Raw genomic sequence first — 22,363 nt, 5'->3', positions numbered from 1 at the left:
GACACGAGCACTGGGGACAATCCAACCCTGGGCCTCTCAAACGAACCAGATGGCAGAGGCAAGAATGCTCCAATTATTAATCTTTATTAATAACATCCACCCCACTTTTATCTTCAGTAACACTGAAGTTTTACCAGTGCAGTTTCCTTTTTAAACACAGATACACATGACCTCTGGTTTCCAGAGGAAAAGATAGAGTCAGCAGAGAAATTCATGAAGAATTACATTGCAGGGATCTGAGCTATCTGTCAAACAGTAAGTCTTAAGAATTTCTTTGTTTTATGTTAGTTTAATTTGCTCTCTAAACCACCCTATTAAGCCTCCACCATGATAAATTTTATGCAATCCCATAATCCAAACTCCGTACAACATACCAGTCCATACCTTATCAAAAGCTCTCCATACTAATCATAACTAAAATAGCCCATAAATTCTTTATGTAGCCTCAAGTGGAAGAGTGTGGAGCTAGCAAACATGGTACTAGAAATTTAAATAAATATCAAGACTGGTCTTGCTAATTTAGGCAGGTGAGCTGTAGTTCAGAAATTGCATGTTTTTACTTCTGAAAGAAAGGGACTTAAAAGGTTACACTAAAAACCTGATTTATTTATTTTTTTAAATGACAATTAATACAATTTCATCCAACAGGAATGTGGTAAATAAGTTGTGTACACACAGAGAAATAGTGAGGTCAGCTTGGGAAGTGACTCTAAATCTCATAAAGAACTGTCACTAAGTTAAAACTCAGATAAGAAAACTAGCACTGAACCCCAGTGCCAGAGGTGGGAACAGTCACCTCCATGGGAGTGAAAAATCATTTAAAACATCTTCACAGTTTATTTTATGGACAGTCAAAGTAATGTACCAACATCTCCCTTCACCAGTGTTTGCCTTGCAGTGCCACACCCAGACCAATGTGCTGTAAGAATCTTTCCTGATCTACAAATTAGAACTTTAACACTAATTACATCAAAGTCCATTAAAAAGAAGTCAATCAGAGCAGCTTAATAAATACTTTAGTTCATGTTTTTTCATACTTGTTCACTTACCACTGGAATTGCCAAAAATCGCTTGTCACAGATTCAGCAGCTCATAAATAAAGCCAATTTTTAGTCATTATTATAAATTACAGCCAACAAATTCAACAGTTCATTCTTAGGTACTTCTAGTCCATAAAAAATCCCACTTTACCAATAAGTGCAAAATTTTGTCCCTGTTTGAACACCTGGGGTTATTCCTGGTGTTCGTGCTCTTGTCCTGGGATGAGCCAGCGGATGCTGTCGGTGCGGATGGTGGCGTACATGACAAAGGCAGCCAGGAAGAGCAGAGAGAACAGGAGCAGCCAGTCTATGCCCTTGGTCAGAACACTTGGCAGGGGCCCTTCCCAGTCCTCCTCCGTCACAGCCACATCACTTCTGGCTTCTATCCCTAAAAAACAAAGTACTCGGTCAACATCGTAATTGCTAAATACAGAGAGGCTGCTTCTATGTGGAGCTTTGTTCCTGCTCTCAGACTAAGGCTTAAATGCAGGTAGACTTAAAATTTTGGTGAGATGGCCCTTGTACATCCCATAATGTGATTTACTGATAGAAAAACTTAGTGATTTTTATGTGTATTTGCCAAACAGGAGAAGGCTTGTTCTATCCTCCCACAGGACAGCCTTGGGCACGTTGTGAGAGTTTTTCAGTGCATGGAAATTTAATTTAGAGTGTTTCAGGAATATAATTTTTGTGCATTTCTGGAAATACAGATCCAGACAGCACTTCAGTGTGGATTACAAGAGAGCTAGCTGAGTGGCAAAGAGAGTTTAATTTATTTCATTCTCAATTAAATCTTTGGGCAGGAAGATATGCTCCATCCTTCTCGTAGCCTCTCTAGCTAAACCCCACTGTTCCCTCTGCTCTGTGACAGCAGCCAAGGAGCTGAGTATTCTGCTCTCAGCACAGGCTGAAATCCAGCTCACAGCAACAACTGATTAAGGGAACCTCTGCTGGGTCCTCACAGGGTCTTTATGACATTCATTTTAAAGAACACACACAGGGACAGGAGAGCCCAATTTGGACCTTAAAACCAGCCTGTTCTTCCCACTGGCAAACCAGAGCTGATTTACACACCTGTCTGGTTAAAGATGAAGTCTTTCAGGGTTTCCAGCGTTCTGTCTGTATGATTAAATCTAGCCATAGGTTTAGCACCTTGGAAAAGGAGGATATTCGGTACAGCCACAGTTCCAAATCTAGTTGATAAACTACAGAAGAAAAAACAAAGCATGAAGGAAATTAAATCTTCTGGAGGAAGAAATAAAGACAGTCGCAGGACCGAAAGTGTCAGTTTCAGTAAATAAAGTGGTCAGTTTATGTAGAGAAAACGTCACTCCTGTTTATAAAACTGAAAGCTAACAGAAATGAACTGCAGCTAGAGCATAGGAAGTGTGAGTTACCTGCTGTGCTGGGATGCATCCAGTGCCAGGAAGCGAAGAGTTGGAAATGCTCGGGGCAAAGAGTTAAAATGAGGTGCCAGGCTGGCAGAAAAGCGGCACCACGGCGTGTAGAACAGGACCAATGTACAGTCACTGCTGTTTGGGTTCAGGAACTCCATCAGGTCCTTGGAGAAAGCATGAGAACAAACGTGGACAGTTACATATTTAACAGAGTTAAATTCTGTGTAGGAATGCAGCATTCAGCAATTAATTAGTTACTTAGCAATACTGATCAAGCACCCACACCTTTTAAAACAGGTGGAGAATTGTATATAACTTTTTTTAAAGGTAGTTTTAAAAGTTTGTTACTCAAAAATATACATACACATAACCATTACAAGAAAAGAGCTGGCACTAATTGCCATTAACGAATTTCCAGAGAAACACCAGTCCACAGAGCAGGAAAGCTGGCAGCACCCTGCAGGCACAGAGATAACACACACAGGCACATGAAGTGAGCCATAACTCCATTTTTCCCTGCTCAGAATGGCTCAAAAAGCCTCCTTGCCCAGTCATATATTTTCTTCAGTAGAACTGAGGACGTTACACAGGGAAATTCGCTGTCAGGCACTGAGAGCAGCAGGCTGACCCTCACGCGTTCACACCGACAGCGGGCAGCGAGCGGGCCCCCGCGTACCTGGGACACGTTCAGGATCTGCAGCGTGAAGCGCTCGATGCCCGTCGTGTTCCTCTCCTCGCAGTTCACCTTGGGAGCCTTGGCGCTGTCGGTGCCGTTCTGCTCCTCGGCGGCCGCGGGCAGCACGGGCTCCAGCACGGGCTGCTCCCGGGCCTGGCCGCTCCCCGCCGGCCCGCACGCATCGCCCGCGGCCGCCCCATCGCAGGCCTCGGCCGGGCCGCCGCTCGCCTCGGCCGGCACCGCCGACAGCAGCACGGGCTGCTCGGCCAGGGCCTCGCTGCCCAGCATCGCGTCCGCCATCTCGGCCGTGCGGTACCGCACCGGCTCGGGGCCGCTCCGCTCCGCCGCTCCTGCGGGGAGACACAGGCACGGAGAGGGATGTCAGCGCCGCGCCCCGGCCGCCCCGCCACCGCGCACCCCGAGCCCCCCGGCCGCACCTGCGGGAAGGGCCGCACCGAGCCAGGCCAGCGCCAGCAGCAGCCGCCACATCCTCCGCCACAGGCCCGGCCCCGGCGGCCGCCGCCGCGTCTCCCCAGACAACGAACGCTTCCGCCGGATCCCCGGGACACTTCCAGTTCCGCTGCCGCTCGTGTTTCCGTGGGAAGAGCCCCCGGGGCCTGAGGGAGGTGGGACGGCGGAGCGGGGCTGAGCCCTCCTCGCGTTAGGTACAAAGCGGGTGGGTCTAACCGAGTTTTCTCGCGGCCCCACCGAACCCCGAATTGAGTGTTCAGCCTGGAAAAAAGTTTCGGGTGACCTAATTACGGCCTCCCAGTATCTGAAGGGAATTCGTAGGATGGATAGGACAAGACTATTTACAAGCGCATGTTGTGATCGGACAAGGAAGAATGGTTTAGATTAGATATTAGGAAAAAATTCTCTAGCAAAATTATTTCCAGAAAAAATTTACTGTGAGCATGGTGCGCCCCTGGCACAGGTTACCCAGAGAAGCTGTGGTTGCCCCATCCCTGGAACGTGTCCCATCCCTGGAAGCGTTCAAGGCCAGGCTCGACGGGGCTTGCAGCAACCTGGGATAGTGCAAGGTGTCCCTGCACATGGCAGGGGTGTGGAACAAAATGTTCTTTAAGGGCCCAACCCAAACCCTCCCATGATTCTGGGACTTGCAGGGCTGAGCCCGCGCGGTGAGCGGAGCCGCTGCCCGGCCCGGCTGTCGGGCTGCTGGTGCTGCTGGAGGCATTTCACCCTTGATTTAAATTAGCTCAGGTCGGAAATTCTTGCAACGAGACAAGTGTCATCCCACGGCTTCGGCAGGCTGCTAGGACTGAGCAGCGAGTGCCTGGAACTCATCCCAAAGCCTGCTCTGGTGCCAGCGTGTTGCAGCCCCAGCACTGCCCCACAGCCGCAGCTGCCTGGTGAGGGATTTGCCCACTCCCAGCCTCGTTAGGGAAGCACGGTCTCCTCTGGGAGTTGTTTGCACACAAACTGTGCCTTAACCTATAGCAGGCTGGGGTATGGGTAAAATGTGGCAAACCAGAGGCATATTTTTAAAACTAAAAAGAAGAGTTCTTGTCCAGCAGCTTATCAACCAAAGCTCCCAAGCAGAAAGGCAAGATAAATACTCCCATATTCCTTTTTAGGAAATTGTATTTTTCCTGTTGCAGAATTAGTTTTTACTTTATTTCAGTTTAATAGTGAAGCCTCCAGACTATTTGGGACATTCTGAAAATTAACACATTACATCAAGTGCTGCTATCTTTTTTAACACACCTACTTAAAACTGCCAGCAGTGCACAATGAGATTTTACCAAAATTCTGCATTTGTCAAAAACTGATAGTCATGACTGAGGGGAGTATGAACCATGCACACGGGAAAAGGGCAGGAAAAATCAAGTACATGTGTATAAATGAAGATGCAGGTCATTTATTACAGAAACTGGATTTTAGCTTTGTTTTTACTCAGGTGTACTTCTCCAACCGTGTCATTCCTTAGAGCACACATTTTCTTGCTTGAAGCTTTTTCTTTCAAAGTCCAATTTGCATAAGCACTAATAATGAGGACATAATAGTCTAAAAATAGAAAACATGAGGTTTGCACATAGAGGGAAAACATTTAATTAGATCAGCTGATACGGAGCAAGCCTGAAAGCAAAAGCACAAAGGGAATCCAAACTGGTGCAGACTAACAAAGAACAAGCTGCCCCAATCCCCCTTCTCCTTACGTTTTAGTCAAAACAGCATTTTCAACTTGAAAACAATTTCTTACTGTGAATTTAATCTCCTTCCTAACATAATCTCCTTCCCGCTGTAGCACAAATATTCCTGGAATACAGGGATGAATATGTCTTATTCATCACAGAATAATGAATTATGACCACCATTCCATGAAAATTTTATTTATGAGTACTTTCAATTTGATTTCCATGTGAAACAGAGGGAAAAGTTAGCAGTTGACTATTTATCCATACAGGGTTATAGCTCCTTTCCTCCCTGTTTCTCCTATTTGAGTGAAAGGACAAGTAGAATTAAGTTACTGTCACATTGTTTTCAATTCATTCAAAAATAACAACATTCCTCTATCTCCTGACACCTTGCAACTCACAGTCTTTTTGCCTTAATGCAAATTTATGTAACATGTCTGTAACAAGTAGGTAATGTTGTCAACTGGCATCTTCAGCCAGAATTTAAAAGATATTAAAAGAAAAAAAAAAACAGGGAAAAATAGTTTGGTTTTAAAGTATTAACTTTATTAATAAATATACATCCATATGATGATGTAAATACAGATCATGAACACTACTCCATTCCCATACACATAATTGCACACGAGTAGCTCAAGTTCATGGACATAAAAACATACACAGTATCTAATCAGGCTTTTTACAGCAGAGGACAGGGTGCTGATACTAGTTATTTAACAGATTACTGTTACCCCCAAAGTAAACCTGTGGAAAAGCAAATGATGCAAGATTGAAGGAACAGAAAGTGGTTCAAATTTCAGAATACAGATTCTTCTATTTCAAAAAAAAGTCACAAGGAGAAAGGTCTAGTGTCTACTAAAGTCATAAATATATTTAGCGGTGTTAAAATATATGCATTAAAATAGAGAAGAATAAACTTTTTGTAATCAGAAATGAAGTTTGCAGTTCCAAGTATTTATGATTGTTATCAGCTGTTTTAACTGTCAACTCTAATGGGAGCATGAAACATTATTATACATATAACAAAGACCAGCAGAGCCACAGCTAATGAAACCATTGCAAAAATGACTTCACATTGCTCTGCCTTTTAAAGCTCTTCAGAATGGGGAAGGGACTTAAATTCTCATCTGAATTACTCAGTGTATTGTAGTTCCAGGTAATTCTCTTCACAGATACATCACTTTTCACTGACAAGGCTTGGTTTTGTCCTGACTGAACATTAAGATCCTTCAGACAAAATGAAAATATATTCATTCAGAAGAGAGATCTTTAATGGCTCTAGTTAATTTGATTACTTTAAACTAAATCCAAGATATAAAGAACATTGCTTTAATGACAAAGCTAAGTGCTGATTTTAAAAATACCATCTTTGATACCAAAGTCAGCTGCTTCTGATGGTATCTGATTTTTTTCTGCCAAAATATGGTGCTAGCATCTTGAATCTGTCCAGTGCAAGACTTTATAGTAGCAAAATTATTTGGTTTTAAAGTTTAAGTAAATTTAATCAAGAAAATGAATAGTAGTTACTCTATGTATCTTAAACAGTGAACTTTATAGCATCATTAAGGAATAATAGCAAGCTAATACATTTCATTTATGTATAAATAAGACATTAGAAACTTGATAATTAAAAGAAAGTATTAAAACCTAAACTTGACATGTCGGTCTTCTGAACAGTGTTAACACACAACAGTGATCCTAGCTTATGAATAGCTGAATTATGATATATAATATAAAATAAGCAATTTACCTTACAAGTAATGTTTTCATACTATGGGGGGAAAATGCCAGTTTTCCCATTGGTACTAATAAAGTTTAGGCATTACATGCTGTTTCAGTGTTTCTCATGGAAAAAAAAAGTGTTGAAAAAAGCACAATGTATTCTGCAGAGTATACATAGGAAGAACAAAGTATTTGAAAATTCCATTTCTAGTCACTTTGAATCTCCTCTTTTTTTTCCCTTCACTGCATGGCACCAGTAAACTCTAGTCAGATATAAAATAAAGCAGAATTAGGAAACCAGCAGTGCACTTCTGATCTCCTTCCTAAATCCAGAGTGCCAAGCAGCACTGCAGGCTCTCTGAACACTTTTCTATTTGATGCTCATCATTTCACAACTGACAACATTAATTAGTTTTTACTGGGATTATATTTCATCTGATATAATTAATAAACACTGTAATGAACAGAAATTGCTTAGGTGATTTCATTATTTCATCAGCATACTTGAATACAAATTATACTAGCAGAACAGCAATACATCTGCATTATCTCCTGACACACAGCACAGCACCATTGAGTGGATGCACAAGTGAGGACCGGACAGGAGCAAACAGGATCAACAGGAGGAGGTAAGGAGTGGAGTTTCTCCAAGGTACAGTGGTGACATGCAACACGTTCCTTGCCAGCGAGGTGTGACACTCCTGCAGTTACACATTCCGCTGAAGAGGACTCCTTGCCCAGCTGAGTTCAGGAAAGAACTTAAAGCAGTCTTTTGTTGAAAAATTATCTGATTAAAAACAGCCAATACAACACAGATCCTGAGGGTGAATGAACTCACGTTAGCATTTTGCATGTGTCAGAAGTTACATCTTCTGAGAGAGACTGCTAAATTTCAGACTTGCGAGTTTGTTGAGGAACAGAACTGGATTTCAGAGCTTCAGCATGAAGAAACTATTCCTTAGTAGCAATTTAGCTGCCATTAGTTCATCTATTGACTAAGGAGCCATCCAGTAAAAGTTGAGGTTCATTGTCTTAGTTGCCAGTCCATACACAGTTCCCCCAAAACAATTCAACACACCTATTGTAAAGTACAGCAAAAGTCCAGCTCAATATGTGTTAGGCATCACTGGAACACCTGAAGGCTTGCTGCTTTTTTCCTGATAAAAAAGGTATGAAACATGACATCTGTTTCTTAAGTTGTCATCACTGAAAGCAAGAGGTCTAGTCAAAATGACAGCAGGCCAGAATAGCATTTATGTTAACAAAAATGACCATCATTACCCATTCAGCACAGGCTCAACCCAAATTTTATTCTCCCCCAAATATGCAAACTCTACATACTCCCCCTCCCCAGGTATTTCAAGCTACGAATTTATCATAAAGTCATTTTCTATGTGAAATGACTTTAACGTAAACGTTCTTCCAGATTAAAAAATAAAATAAAATTAATTTTGAGCAAACAATATGTAACACTGAGGACTGATTATTTTTTTCTTTTGAAGTCTGGATGAAAGTATTTTACACACTCACATTCACACATTCTCCCACACTTAAAAAAAAATTACACGCACCCAGTTGAAAAATGGAACATTTCTTTTGGGAGGAGGGGAGGTTTCACTTTGAGTCAAGAAAGGTGTTTATAGTTAACCAACAACAATTTTTCTGGCTTGCATGCACAGATGAATTACTCTGTATCTGGGATTGAGCAGTGCAGTAAACTGCATCCTGTTTGCATCAGCTATACAGTTTGCTTTTATAAATCATGAAAATGGTGTCCTTTGGTAGATATATAAGCTTCTGTAACTTAAATATAGTATAAATGTCTAACAATGAAATAATTATTTCCAGGAATATCTGGCAAAACTGAGTGTAAAAATTTGGCATCAGTGTCTATTTAAAAAGTTTAATTTGTAAACATTATAGGTTATTACTTTAAAAGCTATTAAACTGTCGCCATCTAAGCACAGATTTGAAAGGCAAAAGCCAGAGTAAATAGCTATTTACAGATTTAAGAACATACTGTTTAATATTAATCAAGTGCCTAACTAGAATGAACAGTACTTAATTTCTTATAAAATATTTCAAATTCCAAAGAATTATTTGTGGTTTGGTATATGTATTACTAGGCATTTCAAAATTACCACACAGAATCCTGTAACAGTGTACCTAAAAGAACAGCTCTCACCTAATGGCAAAGTAACTTGTCTTTGTAAGGCTCTGTGCAGCTGTAATGCACTGTACAAATGCTCAGGTTTCTTTAATATCTTCCAAAATGTTTTTGGAGCATGAGTTGAAATTCACTTAATGCTACAACTCCAGAAATAAAAGTCACTGGAAATCACTTTAGAAAAAAAGGTTGTTTTTTTTTTTTTTGTTTAAGTTTTTAAGTCTATTTTAAGTCTATCTGAGGTCTGTAGAAGGTCCTGCAGAAGTGGAAAATGTGGCTTGCCACTTTTTCAGTTTTTCTTACCAAATAAGAACTTAACTGGCTAAGTTGCTTATTGTGGGACAGGCCACATCATGAAACATCAGCCAGCTAATTTCCGTCCTCCTTATTTCAATTATTTAATGCATAACCACACATCTAGATTTATGAGAAACTGAACTTAAAACTAGGGACATGGACATTACTTAAGTATTGACACCAAGGCATTTTAGACTTCCTTATAAATTATGATTTTAAATCAACAGAAGCCTCTTTAAACCAAAGCCTTCCCAACATTCTGTTAAAGTTAGTAATTGCACCCGTAGGTTATGGCATTATTGGAATAAAATCTAGAAGCTCAGACTTAAGCAAACATTACAAGAAAACTCAAGAAACATGCCCAAAATCAGCATAAAGCAGATTAGTAAGGAGTTACTCATTCCCTCCCTTCATTCATTAGGCTGTTTGATTTTGCTGCTAGTTTCACCAGCAGCATGGACTCCTCTGTTATGCACCATAGGGTAAGGAAAAGCTGCACTGCCACAAGTATAATTTAGATTTGCAAGCCGTGATAGAGCTTTAATGCTACCTGGAGGTCTGCCTGGGCTGACTTTGTATCCTGCTGCTTTAGTTGTACCCAAGGGTCTGCCTGGACTTGTCTTAAATCCAGCTGCTTTGGTGGTCCCCAGGGGTCGACCTGTGCTGGTTCGGTACCCTGCTGATTTGGTGGTCCCTGACGGCCTTCCGCGCTTCCCGGAGCGGTTGAGGTTTTTCTTTTTCTTTAGTTCATCTTTTGTCTCTATATTCCTGCCACTTGTGGTCTGCAAGTGGGGGTCGTTCAAGGCATCCTGTCTCTGGCAGGCAATGGGTTTGTGGCTGACTGCGTGGCTGTACTTGCTCTGCTGCGTGGCGTAGAGGTCAAACTGATCCGCAGCCCTCACATTGTCTTCGTTCAGGCAAGAGCTCTTGCCGGTCCCACAGAAAGCTGGATTACTGCTGGCAACAGGGTGCATCATTTTCTACCAGAAACAGGAGAGGGAAATATGTATCAATATATCATAATACTGCAGTGTTGCACAAAAGAGAATCTTTCAAAAGCTACCTCTGTTTCATCGATTAGTCCAAACTCCTTTGTCTATTTTTAGTAAACAGTACTGATGTCAGTAAATTACTTTTGAAATTACTTTTATTAAGCCTTCGCTTGAGGTTCTGCACAGTAACCTTTACACATAGTTAAAAAGGAGAGTTTAAATCACATATTATTCACATAGGTATAATTAGAGACAAAGTAAGTTAAAATACTGAACAACAGCATTTCAGAAACCAAGACCTACAACATCTGCTCATCTATGATTCCAAAACCTTTCTAACCAAGTATCATCTAAATTTTAGTTGTTTGGCTCTAAGATTGATATGTGACTCAGCTGTAAGCCAAAGAAAGATATGTTATAACTCTCTTGGTACAGTAGATACAGAATCGTAAAGATTTTTTTTGTTTGCTTAACTGCAGCAAAAGAATAAAGTACGAATCAGTTTTCTTATTTCATGTCACAATTAATGTCAAAGAAAGAAACATATAAGGCATTTGGCAACACAATGGTGCCATAGTTGGGAAAGCACAGGGATGAAATGAATTTGTAACGAAGTACAAGATGCTGGATTGCAGAAATGCCACTGCTGTCCTAGTTAGGAGAGCACGTACAAGCTGCTAGCAATGCCAGCACTGAGATACGTTGATCTTGTTGGCATTGCCAACAACTCTGGGAAATAAAGCAATTACATCTTCCATTCAACTATACTGGTTCTACAACTTAAGTAAGCTGCAAATACTCAAAGTCTAAGATAGTAATATTTAGCCATGCTGAAGACAATATTAAGCCAATAAATATCTGTCCCTTCAGAGTATTTCTATGTCTTACAGCCACGTTCAAGACACCAAAAATTACTTCCCATGTTAAATTTCACAAGTAGATAAGGTCTGGAAGATTTATTGTCTTTTCCCTACAATAGCTCTGGAATATCACCTACAGCAACATAATTTAAACTCTACCATTGATTACTGAATTTACTTGGCAGTTACAAATGTTTCCTGCCAGCCAGAGAGAAAGCACACAGCACAGTCTATTTACCCTGGAGTAAATCCCCGTGCTCTTTTCTCCTGATTACAAAGGATACATTCCCTGTTGAAACACTCAATCTACCCTGGCTTGTCAAATGCACATTACAGTGTGCATTACTCTTGTGCAAATATATGAATATGGGTTTATGTCAAATAGTGAAATTATGATAGCTATATAGTTTAAATATTAGATGTTCTAGCAGAGATAATCCAAGTGCTACAATCCTGGTGCATTGCATGGGGTACAGTGGAACAAAAGTGAAACCACTGTTATTGCAGCTGTTAACGTCCAAGCCAAACAACTAAGAATAGTTTGCAAGCCTGCACTTAGCAAAGGACAAAGGAAATAAGCTCAGGTCAAGAGATCAGACAGAATGATTTGTGCAGCAATGCAGAAGGAAGCTCAGGGTTTTCTACAATTCACTCAAAAAATGTTACCTTTATTTAACCCCACTAGAAAAGTGCCTGAAATTATCATGAAAAATACCTGAGATTTTTCATGATATGTAACTTCATGATATACATGAGGGTGCTATAATGTCCTTCTGCTGCAGAGAGTGTAAAGCCCAGCAGCTCTGAAAGGCTGTTCAGCTGTTTGTTGATCCACTAGAGGCACTTGGAGTGCTGAGCAGCATTCTTGTCTCAGTACTCATTTTAAACACAGGAATACTGGCTTTGGCCCCAAAAAACTGCTCCAAGCTCAACTGCCACCAAGAAGGATCAGCTGAGCTCCCCAGTATCCAAGGGACACAAGGAACTCCCAGAGCTGGGAGAAGGCACTGACTGAATAAAAGCAGAGGCTCCTGCTGTTTCTCATGAGACCGACCAGGCTCACACTCACTGCTGTTATTACATTCTACTCTCTGCTTCTTCTCCTCATTACACTTGGGCGGATTTTTCCATCCACCTTTCTGGGGGAGAACCATCATAAGCACTCCTAGACAGTGAATATATTCTGCTGTAGCTGATGAATGCTGGAGCTTCATCACCATATGCATGTGCTTTGTGTCTACTGCAATACCACTGACAAACACTGACTTCTCACACAAGCTCTGGCTGACGATGCTTTACCTTCCATCTGGCAAGAACCAGCATCACTGGAATGGATGAATGAAGAAAGACAGTACAAATCAGTAACTGTTTAAAATTTCTTTCTAGAAGAAGCTTAATAAAACCCCCAATCTCAGTGGAAGAGTGCCAATAGGATTTTTTAATCCATTTGCCCCCCTCTCTGCACCATTTTTCAACAAACCATGCAAATTTCAAGTAGTAGCCAAGGTTCTTCTTTTATCTTCTTTAAGACTTTTTTTGAAAAGTTTTTAAAAGGAAATCTGTAATCAAGCTTAATTACCCTAACATGGAATCTCCAGCATAATTTTCCTTCATTCACATTACAGTAGGGAATAAAAGAATGTAGAGAGTCTATCCGTGGAGTGGAAGCAGGTTTCTTGGCAGGGAGATATACAGTACAAAAGAAAATTGGTATAAAATGCAAAGCTATGCCAATTTAAAAATTACACTCCAGTTAAATTGTATAGCTAAACACATACAATTTTGTGTGCAATCATTCTTGAATAAAACCCTCCAAAAACTTTCCAATAAGATAGAACTTACTCATTTTAAACCTGTAAATAGACATGCAAAAATATTTGCAACAGTTTACTTAAATCAGTTTTTAAACTGATTTAACTGACTGGCTGAATATCTCTGTATCAACAAACAATTAAGATGAGGCACTGCAACAGGGAAATTAGGTTATATTTCAAAAAGATTCACTGCAAAGTGACTGTGGAGGATTTTCTGTACGGATCTTTTAGTGCCTGGTAATTTATATCCATACAAGTGCTGGAGAAGGGAGGAGGCACTGGATAAGCTGGCTTTGGGAAAAGAGAGGCAGCTTCCCATGCAACAAAGCACAGGAGTTCCACCACTGCTAGAAAGAAACAGCACAATCCAGCTGGGACCCACAAAGCCTTGCTACAGGGGGATGTCTGGACATGGTCGTGACCCCCCTTGTATCCCTAAAATACAGCTTAACACACAGCTCTAGCTCACAGCTGCTAAGGCTCCCACTATTGTTATGGCCCATCTCTCTCTCCAGGCTTTCCTCCTGCAGGAAATTCCCATTCACGACCTATTCACTGCACAAAATTGTAATATCAAAGCTACTTAAATCACATTACATAAAAACATCCTCTTGGGCTGTGATGTGATGCCATCTTTGGCTTTCAAACATCATACCTTGCCTTCTTCACGGGGATGATTTAGCTGCCAGTGTAGACAAGATGAAACCTTTGATAAGCAGAGAAGTTCACAAGGCCCCGCAGAACAGGCACTTGCTCAGTTGTTATTTTACACTGAGTACTGGACTGAGAGCCATTATCTGCACTGAGCAGAATAATCAGCTCCAGCACAAGCAGCAGGCAACTGCTCTGCTGCCACCCACCCCGCCTGCCTGCTGTGGCCTGGTGAGCACCACAACAGACCTGACTCAGCAAGTGCCTCTCACTTCTGCTAGAACACACCTGAATCTCAGCAAAACTGCACAAAACTCCAAATCCACCTAGATTACAGCTTTCCAAATGATGAACACCAAGAAAAGTAAACTCCTCACACCGATTTTGCTTTTAATGAGGGTTAGTATACAACACCCACTCGTTTTTCTGAGGTTTTTCACCACTGAGCTTGCAATAGTTTCCACAGTATCGATGGGGCTGTGGGAGGCTGTAGCAGCACATTTTCATCATCATCCAACACATACAAAGTATGTGACTCGCTACTTAACAACACAAGCAGCCACAAGCATCATTTGTGCACAGCTCTCTGAAGGTCACTGTGGCCAGTGAATGCTGCAAGAGTGGAGCACAGGCCCGGCTCTGTTCAGGGTCCCTCATAAAGGACGCTCTATGCTGAGCTCCAGGGCCCCGGGGAGCCTCACAGGGCTCCTTTCCTTTGCAGGGGGGTTGAGCAGCAACTGCAGCAGGAGGAACATTTTCCCTTTCAAGACCACAACAGAAATATGGTATCAGTTCTGTTCTTCTCTCTTAGGAAAGGATTTCTCATGTGTGAGAAATCCTTTCATCACTCACTAAGAATTCTATCAATTTAAATGTTTTTCACATGTCCCTTTTATTGTCAGCTTCTTTTCTACACATTAACTCTTGCTAAAGTAGAGCCTTACCCAGTTTTTAAAACCCTGTAACTGCTTGCTTTCACAAAGATGCACCTTACGTGGAGCAGTCACATAAACGTAAATATTTTAAAAATACTAAGTATTAAATTCTATCAGTGGCACAACATACACTGTAACACCTGAACCTACAACTGAAATCTTATCTACTTGTGAAGTTCGATAACCAGCTTTTCCACAATGTGCTTATGAAGCCCTTGCTGCAGTTGGTGCATAATATGTTTATTTTCTCACCATCTGACACCAGGTAAGATGCCAAAATGTAAGAAATAATTTCTTTACAGTGGTGACTTCCTAGAGTTACTACATGACAACATAAGACTGCACATCAAGAGACGACATAATTTTGGAATTTTGGTTATTTTTAGAAATTAAGGAGTTCTCCAAGCAATACAACTTATAAGTGTGGTCCTGCCCCTGGTAACCCAGAGTAATTTTTTTTATGACAGAAGTTAAGAGAGTTATTTGGAGCTGAAACACCCACTCCCTTCAAATTCTCCTTCCCCAGACGTGCCAGGCGGAGTGGGAGCCTTCATCTGTGCCTCCTGCTCCTCACCAGAGAGCTGCAAGCTGGGTGCGGTCCCCGTGCCCCCGGGAGTTCAAATCTTTTGACTCAGACACCGCAGGAGAAACAAAGCTCTCCAAAGCCTAAGCACCAGCTTTGTATTACAGACAAAGCTCAACTGCTCTCACAAAGAGTTGATGTTGGCAAGCACCACTAGGCTAAGTGTAAAGTAAACTGAACCTTTAGGGTTCACTCGTTATTTGATTGCAAAACCAGGCAAACAAGTAATTGTTAGGCTTTCTAGCCCTAAAAACCAAATAAGCCAGATCCAAGGGCAGAGTTTCACTAGATGCTAACATTAGCAAGGATGTCAGCTGACTTCTTCCCTCCCCAAAACTAAGATCATATATGATGATGATGATGATGATGAACAGGGCACCTTGAAAGACTTAAGACTGCTTCACAAAAATTAAAGAAGATGGCATCAATGATTTAATTATCTGTGCACCTCCAGTCACACTGACACAACTGACAGCTTGGTTTCATAATCAACAGAAAAACCACTCTGAATCCACCCTTTTTCTGAACAGGACAATCTTGCCCTTTCCTCTTCTCTCACATTCCCACTGCTTCTGCCAACACTAACTCTTGTGCAAGAGCAGGACAAATCAACACCAGGGATCTGATCCAGGTGAAAACTAATCCAACAAGAAAGCAAAAGCAACAGTGTGTAGGCACAGGGGCAAGAGTAACAGAAACCCACATTTCCATTAGCACAGAGACAGTGCCAGGTCAGCCTAAGCCACATTACCCACTAGCTGCCACTGACCCACACCCTGGTACTGTTACTTAAAAAAATAACAAGATCTCAAAAAGATGGTCTTTGTGGACTTCAGAGATCTGGATGACAGGCATGACAAGTCCCAAGCACAGCACAGGGAATGGAGGTTGGAGAAAAACCCCAGAGCTGGGGATGGAGCAGCACAGAAGAGAGGCAGCCATTAGGCCAGACAGACTGGCTTAGGAGAGTAGGTGAAACTGCACCCTCATTATTCTCTGGTTCTGCAATTACCAAACTTCAAGGCAAACCAAATATGCATATGAATGATGGAGCAGGTAGAGGTGGATTTTATAAAGAAAGGATTATTAGTGTTTGTGAATTGTCCATTCACCTCAAGGGGCTATTCCCAAATAAAAAGGAGCAGTCCTTGCCATAGCCTAGAACAAGGGCTTTGAGGAGCTGGAGATGCTTATTCATCTCGGTGGGTGTTCTCGCCCACCCTCTTCTCCCCAGGGCTGCAGTCTCCCAACAATAGCTCCAGAGGTAAGAGGTGCTCATTCATCTCAGTGGGTGTTCTCACCTACCCTCTCCTTTCCCTAGCCTGCTACCACAAAAGGACTTTCAAGCTTAAGAGATGGATCCAGCATCTCCTTCCTGATGTGCATTTTCTGTGTTTCTCTGTGACGGGACCATGCAGGAGGCTCTGGACACCTGTCCACCCACCCAAACACAGCCACGGCAGCATCCTGGTGTGAGACTGCTGAAAGACAAAGTCCACTTGTTGAATCTGTTCAACAATGGCCAATGGAAGAACATGTTGGACTTTTTTTATTTAAGGCTGCATCAAAAATATGAGGGATACGGGTACAGACACACACACAAAATTCTAAGAGAAGCTGTGGCATCTGAAGACTGAAATAGAAATAAACCATAATTTAAGAATATTTTAACAAAGTGCCCATCCTACCCTTTCATTTTACACAAATAAAAACCACATGGATCAAAATAACTGTTAATCCACGGAGAACTGCACAAAAATTTAAAGTGGAACTATTCACTAATTAATTACACCAGAAGAACTATGCACAAACAAGAATGCACTAAACTATCCACAACTGAACACGAGAATACACAGCACTGACACGCGTTATATCAGAATGCAAAAAGGCACAGAAGGGACACAGTGAGGCTCCCCAGGTACCCGATGTGCAGGTCAGAGAAGGCATCCGCTACTGAGGTGTGTCAGGGAACACATCCATGGGCTGTCCGCACACATCCAGATGCCCCACGCCAATGGGAACACGCTCTAAGCAAACAGCCCCGCACGCAGAGCAGCCCCACGCACGGAGCGGCGGCTGCTGAAGCGAAGGAACAATTCCCGGCCGCAGGCTGGAGACAGGAGGGCCCAGCCCCACCTGGAGCGGCCGAGGGCCGGCTGAGGGGACAAAGGGGCGGCACAGCTCGCTCCGCCTCGGCCGCAGCCGGGGACACGGCGCCGGGGGTGGCCTCGGTGTCCCGTGTCCCGTGCGGGGGGCACGGACAAGGGCCCGGCCCGGGGCACGGCCGGGCGGGGACAGCGGGGAAGGCGGCGATGGCGCAGCTCCGCTCGCACGGCCCCGCGGGGCCCGGGCACCACACCCTGGGGCGAGCAGATCGCGGGATCGCCCTCGGCGGCGGGGAGGGAGCGGAGGGGGGAGAGCAGAGCCCCGCTCCGCTCCGCTCCCCTCCCCCGCCGGCCGCGGCTCCATCTTGCCCGCCCGCCGCCTCCCGCCGCCTCCCACCGCGCGGAGCAGGGGCCGGGGCCCGCGGGCCCGACCCGCACCTACCTGAGAAGCTCGGGGCGGCGGCGGCGGCGGCGGCGGGCGGAGCGGCCGCCTCCCCACACCGCGCCGGGCGGCTGCAGGGAGGGGACGGGCGCAGGGGAGGGAGGGAGGGAGCGGCGCTGCGGCGGGCGCGGGCGGCGGGACGGGCGGGGCGCGCTCCCGAGCGGGGCCGCGCCACGGGGGCGCGCGCGGGGCGGGGCCAGCCAGGCCCCTCCCGCCGCCGAGGGTCGGGGCCGCGCGGCCGCCGCCATTTTGTGGGGCGGGCGGGTAGAGGTGAGGCTGGTGAGGGCACAGAGGTGTCCTGAGTGCTTGAGGGAGTGTGCGTGGCCCTGCACATCCCTAGAGCGGGTAAATATTAGTGGTGCTTCCATCGCTGCCGTCTGGATAGAGGAGTGTGGTATCTTCTGTGTCACAAGTACACACACACACACAGGCTCACTTGGGTTGGAATGCACTCTGGGGTCACCGGGCCCAGCCCATGACCAACACCACGTCACACAGACCATGGCACCGAGTGCCACCTCCAGTCTTTACTCAAACACCTCCAGGGGTGGTGACTCCATCACCTCCACTCCACCAAACGCTGCAGTCCATTATGGAATAGTCCAATGTTAGAAGGATGTATGACATGAGTTCACTGCAGTGGAACAGCTGCCGTTCCCAGCATAGCTCACACAGGGCATGGACCATCTCTGGGACTGCTGGTTATTAAATACTTTGCTTTGTTTCATCCATCCGTGTTCTGAAGAGTTCAGTCTTGCAGTAGCACTTCCTTATAAACACAATTTCACACCTGCAAGCAGGAACAGCAGCTGCACGAATTGCAACTTCAAATGTTTACAAAAAAATCCCATAGAAACATTTTAAGTGCCAGCACATTTCACCATCCAACCTTTTGCCCGCTTGGTGGAGGGCTGTGACCAATGTATTTTTTAATGCACATTTGTTAATAACAGATTCCTGCCCTTCATGAGCACCCGTGGTCCAGGGTCTGAGTGACCACATTGGTCCTTAAATTACTGACACACAAAAGAGCCTGAAAAATATTGTGTATTATTCAGATGATGTTTTAGATAATAAAAGCAAAAAAGACCAGAAAACAAACCTGTAGCTTTCACAAATGGTTAATTCTGCTTTTAAAAATATCTTCCCCTCCTGCTGTTGTTTGAGGAGCAGACTGCTGTACTCCAACACTAAGATATTCAATTTCTACAATACTTGGAGCTCTTCAGGCCGAAAATTGCTGTGAAACATCCTGCCAAGACGATGATTCGTATTCTCTCCATTTCTTCCTAATGCATGCAGGAATCCTCACTTGCAATATAAGAAAGCAGCAGGGAAAAACAGCATTTATTTAGCTTAATTTAGCAAATGATTCAGTTTATTTACAAAGCTCATCTTTCTGCTGTTCAAACGCCTGTTGGAAATGCCAATGAAAAATGGTTCCATTTGATACGTTTTCAGTGTCCTGTTATTTGCAATATTTTAATCTGGAAGGTGATGAAGTCAGGCTGGGCTTATCCTCCTGGTTTCTGCAGAAATTTTGTTCTCAACACAGGCCCTAGAGGAGTAGCAGTGCAGTGTCAGGCAGTGAAAGGCTCCATCCCGAGCTGTGAAGCTGGAACCCAGCTGTTGTCGAGGCTGTTGCTGGCAGAGCAGAGCAAGATCCAATTGTCTGACCTGGGACTGACCATGGCTCTGTGATGGCCAGGTTGGTGTCACTGCCCCGCACCAAACTCCAGGAAAACCCACACCAGCTGAGCCAGCTCAAATTGTCATCTGGTAGCAACAGGGCCTGGTCCCCTCCTGTGAAACTGCTGATAACATGGACCAAGCACTGATAAACTACTCTGCCACTCTTCTTTTGTCACAGCTCCCAGGGCCTGAAGCACTCTGGCTGTGAATCTGCTTCCTTTTCTTCCTCTAAAGAACTGACTCATTAGCAGTACCAAATAACTGCATTAATTATCTGTAAGATAAGTGATGCAATGAAATGTTGAGCCTTCCCACATCCAAACCACAAAATGCCATTCTCCTCCTCTCTCAGTGGAGATTTCGCCAAAGGATGCACATTTTAAAGGAGAGGAAGGGTCTCAAAGCATAAGTTCCTTCTTCTGCCAATACAGGAGCTTCTCCTCAGTCCTGGGCTCCAGAGCATGCTGAGCAAACAGGGAGAAGTCAGTATGGGAATGGCCACGGCCTCCTGTCTATTTAACTGTGAATTATCAGAGCTGGGCATTTCTACAAATTCACTTCCTCGCTAACATGCACAGGCAGAGGAAATGTAGGTTTTAATGAAAATCCTTAATCTTAACTCTGAGTGTAACATTTTCCTTGCTTGGCCATTCATTTCAGAAGAGTTGCCATGGGGTATTTATTATTTTGAGAAATGTTTGTGATGATGAACTTCATACTTAGAATGGCCAAAGTACAAAATAACTTAATCATATGCTCATTCTGCAGTAGGTTATTAATAATTTCTTAGCTCACTAGAACAACTTAGATCTGAGATGTTAATTAATTTACCTCTGCTTATGCTGGTCAGCTTAACAATCTTGTATCTCTCAGTTTGACTAAAGAAAAATATTTAAATCTGTTTCAGATGAAAAGTCTCAGAGAACCAATGTTTGGGTGCCCATCACTCAGACTAATGATCATTTATTTAAAAACAATTGTTTCCACTGTAGCTAAAACTATGAAAACAAATCTTCCTGCCTAGCATTGTATAAACATTGTACAAAATGTACATTTTGGGACAAATTTGAACCCAGCTGTGCCCCTTTTATTTTTGCATTTTTAGGTTGCTCTCTGCCTCCACTCCCCCATACAGCCAGCCACGGTTAGCTGGAAGCCAGAATTTATTCTGCAAACGCCCAGGCTCTAAGAACACAAACTTGTTTAAGCTGAGACCATATTTGGAAGAGATCTGGGTCAAGGAAAATAATCAAAGTGCAGTGCATTCCTGGAGCATCACGTGAGGAGGCCACGGCACGCACAAGGCCCAGAACTAATGCTCAGGGAGGACCCTCAGTGCCCCCCTGCCACTGCTGCTCACCCTGAGCACCACCTCAGAAACTGGGGCAAAGCCAGGCCCTTGGAAATGAGGGGTTCAGCAGCACACCATCAACAGCATCAGGACCATGGCAGAAAGTTCAAAACTAATCCAGGCCAGCTCCACAGGCTCCATCCTCACAGCCACAGGTACCTGGCTGTAACCCTGCCACTACTTTGGCTGAAGTCATGACCATTTCCTACAACTGTAAACATGCCTGAAGGACTGAAACACCAGTGTTCTCTTGCTCCCTGAAATTCCAGCATTCTTTTGCTTATTTTAGGAAGATCCCAAATCCAGCCCCTGCTGTTTCTTTTATATTTGGCTGCCACAATTGCAGAATTTCAGGAAAACTTTGCTTAACAAGTTTTTTTTTCTTCCACTTGGAAGACTTGAGTATGAAAACCTCCTACAGATGGTACTTTTAGCCTCTGAATATTTTATTTAATTAGCAGCCAAATGCACATTAACTAAATTGCAGTGCTTCAATTGTACAAGTAAAATCTCAAGCAGCCAGCACAGAGAACAGCTACAGAACATGCTGGCTGTGATCAACACTCACTGCCCAGGTTTATGTTTATAACATAAAGTCAGCATGCAAAATAGGCCTTGAGCTGCCTATTTTAAACAAAAGGTGGCACCATGAACCATATAGTTCAGGGAGTATAACATTCTGAACTGTGATAGCACACATTTTTTTATCTTGCTGTGATTTTTTCCCCCACACAAAAGACTGGATTTAGTCTCTCCTGTTTTCATGACTTGGGCATTAATCCTTCACAGGGGTGGTGGTGGGGGGTTATTGCTGTTTGAATCTCTGGTGGGTCACTTGCATGGAGAATGGGGGAGTTGAGCTGGGAACAGGGGCCTCACCCTGCCTCCCCTCCCTGCTGTGAGCCTGCTGCACAGTGACACCACCACATTATGTGACATGCAAGAAAAAGGTAATTCATGATCCACTGTCAAATCCACTTTTATCACTTATCCACGCAAAAACATCACTGCTCACTCACTGACAACATAAAGGCAACCTTGAAAGCTGGTAGCCATTATCACCTGGGCAGGTAACAGAGCAAGCTCTGCTTATGTGTATTTAAAAGGAAAAAAACAAAAAATCAGCATCCCTGTGCTCTTCCCACAGCTGGCAACATGAATCTGACCAGGGCAGATTCCCTGGAAAGCAGCCCAATCATGATGTTTATCAAGATCTTGTCTAGATCCATGGACACCCTTGTGAAGAACTACATAGAGCTTTTCATTATTGAATTCTATCTTTTCCTAAGTATTATTCTCATCCTGTTTCCATTGTTTATTTTCCTGTGTATTTGTAAATTTGAGAGTTTCTTTTGCCCCAGCTTTTATGCATTTTGCTCCTGTTTTCACATATCCAAACACCTTCACTGTGACTTTCTTAACTGAGTCTGGGCTGTGTGGCATTGCATTTCCAGCACAAAGACAAAAGTACAAGCTGCTGCTC

At 43.6% G+C, this 22,363-nt stretch overlaps 2 protein-coding genes across 3 annotated transcripts; both read right to left on the bottom strand.

The window, feature by feature from the left end:
• Nucleotides 1-68: 68 nt before the first annotated feature.
• TXNDC15 (thioredoxin domain containing 15) lies at nt 69-3,677 on the bottom strand. Its single transcript, XM_036391994.2, has 5 exons — nt 3,551-3,677; nt 3,114-3,463; nt 2,438-2,601; nt 2,115-2,245; nt 69-1,428 (listed from the first exon to the last, which is right to left on the bottom strand). Exons 1-5 carry the CDS (start codon nt 3,600-3,602, stop codon nt 1,232-1,234), a joined length of 894 nt encoding a protein of 297 aa, XP_036247887.1. The 5' UTR covers nt 3,603-3,677; the 3' UTR covers nt 69-1,231.
• A 2,116-nt stretch (nt 3,678-5,793) lies between these two features.
• On the bottom strand, nt 5,794-17,957 carry C15H5orf24 (chromosome 15 C5orf24 homolog). 2 transcript variants are annotated; one of them, XM_036391556.2, is made up of 3 exons: nt 17,838-17,957; nt 10,006-10,435; nt 5,794-8,148 (listed from the first exon to the last, which is right to left on the bottom strand). In XM_036391556.2, exons 2-3 carry the CDS (start codon nt 10,430-10,432, stop codon nt 8,108-8,110), a joined length of 468 nt encoding a protein of 155 aa, XP_036247449.1. In that variant the 5' UTR covers nt 10,433-10,435; nt 17,838-17,957; the 3' UTR covers nt 5,794-8,107. The 2 variants fall into 2 exon arrangements, with proteins under 2 accessions (XP_036247449.1, XP_036247448.1); XM_036391555.1 differs by having other exon boundaries at nt 5,794-10,435.
• Between the last annotated feature and the right edge of the window lie 4,406 nt (nt 17,958-22,363).

The sequence above is a fragment of the Molothrus ater genome, chromosome 15, assembly GCF_012460135.2.
Source record: "Molothrus ater isolate BHLD 08-10-18 breed brown headed cowbird chromosome 15, BPBGC_Mater_1.1, whole genome shotgun sequence".
NCBI lineage: Eukaryota > Metazoa > Chordata > Aves > Passeriformes > Icteridae > Molothrus > Molothrus ater.
Note: the sequence above shows the minus strand (reverse complement) of the source record. Positions and strands in the feature narration are given on the sequence as shown.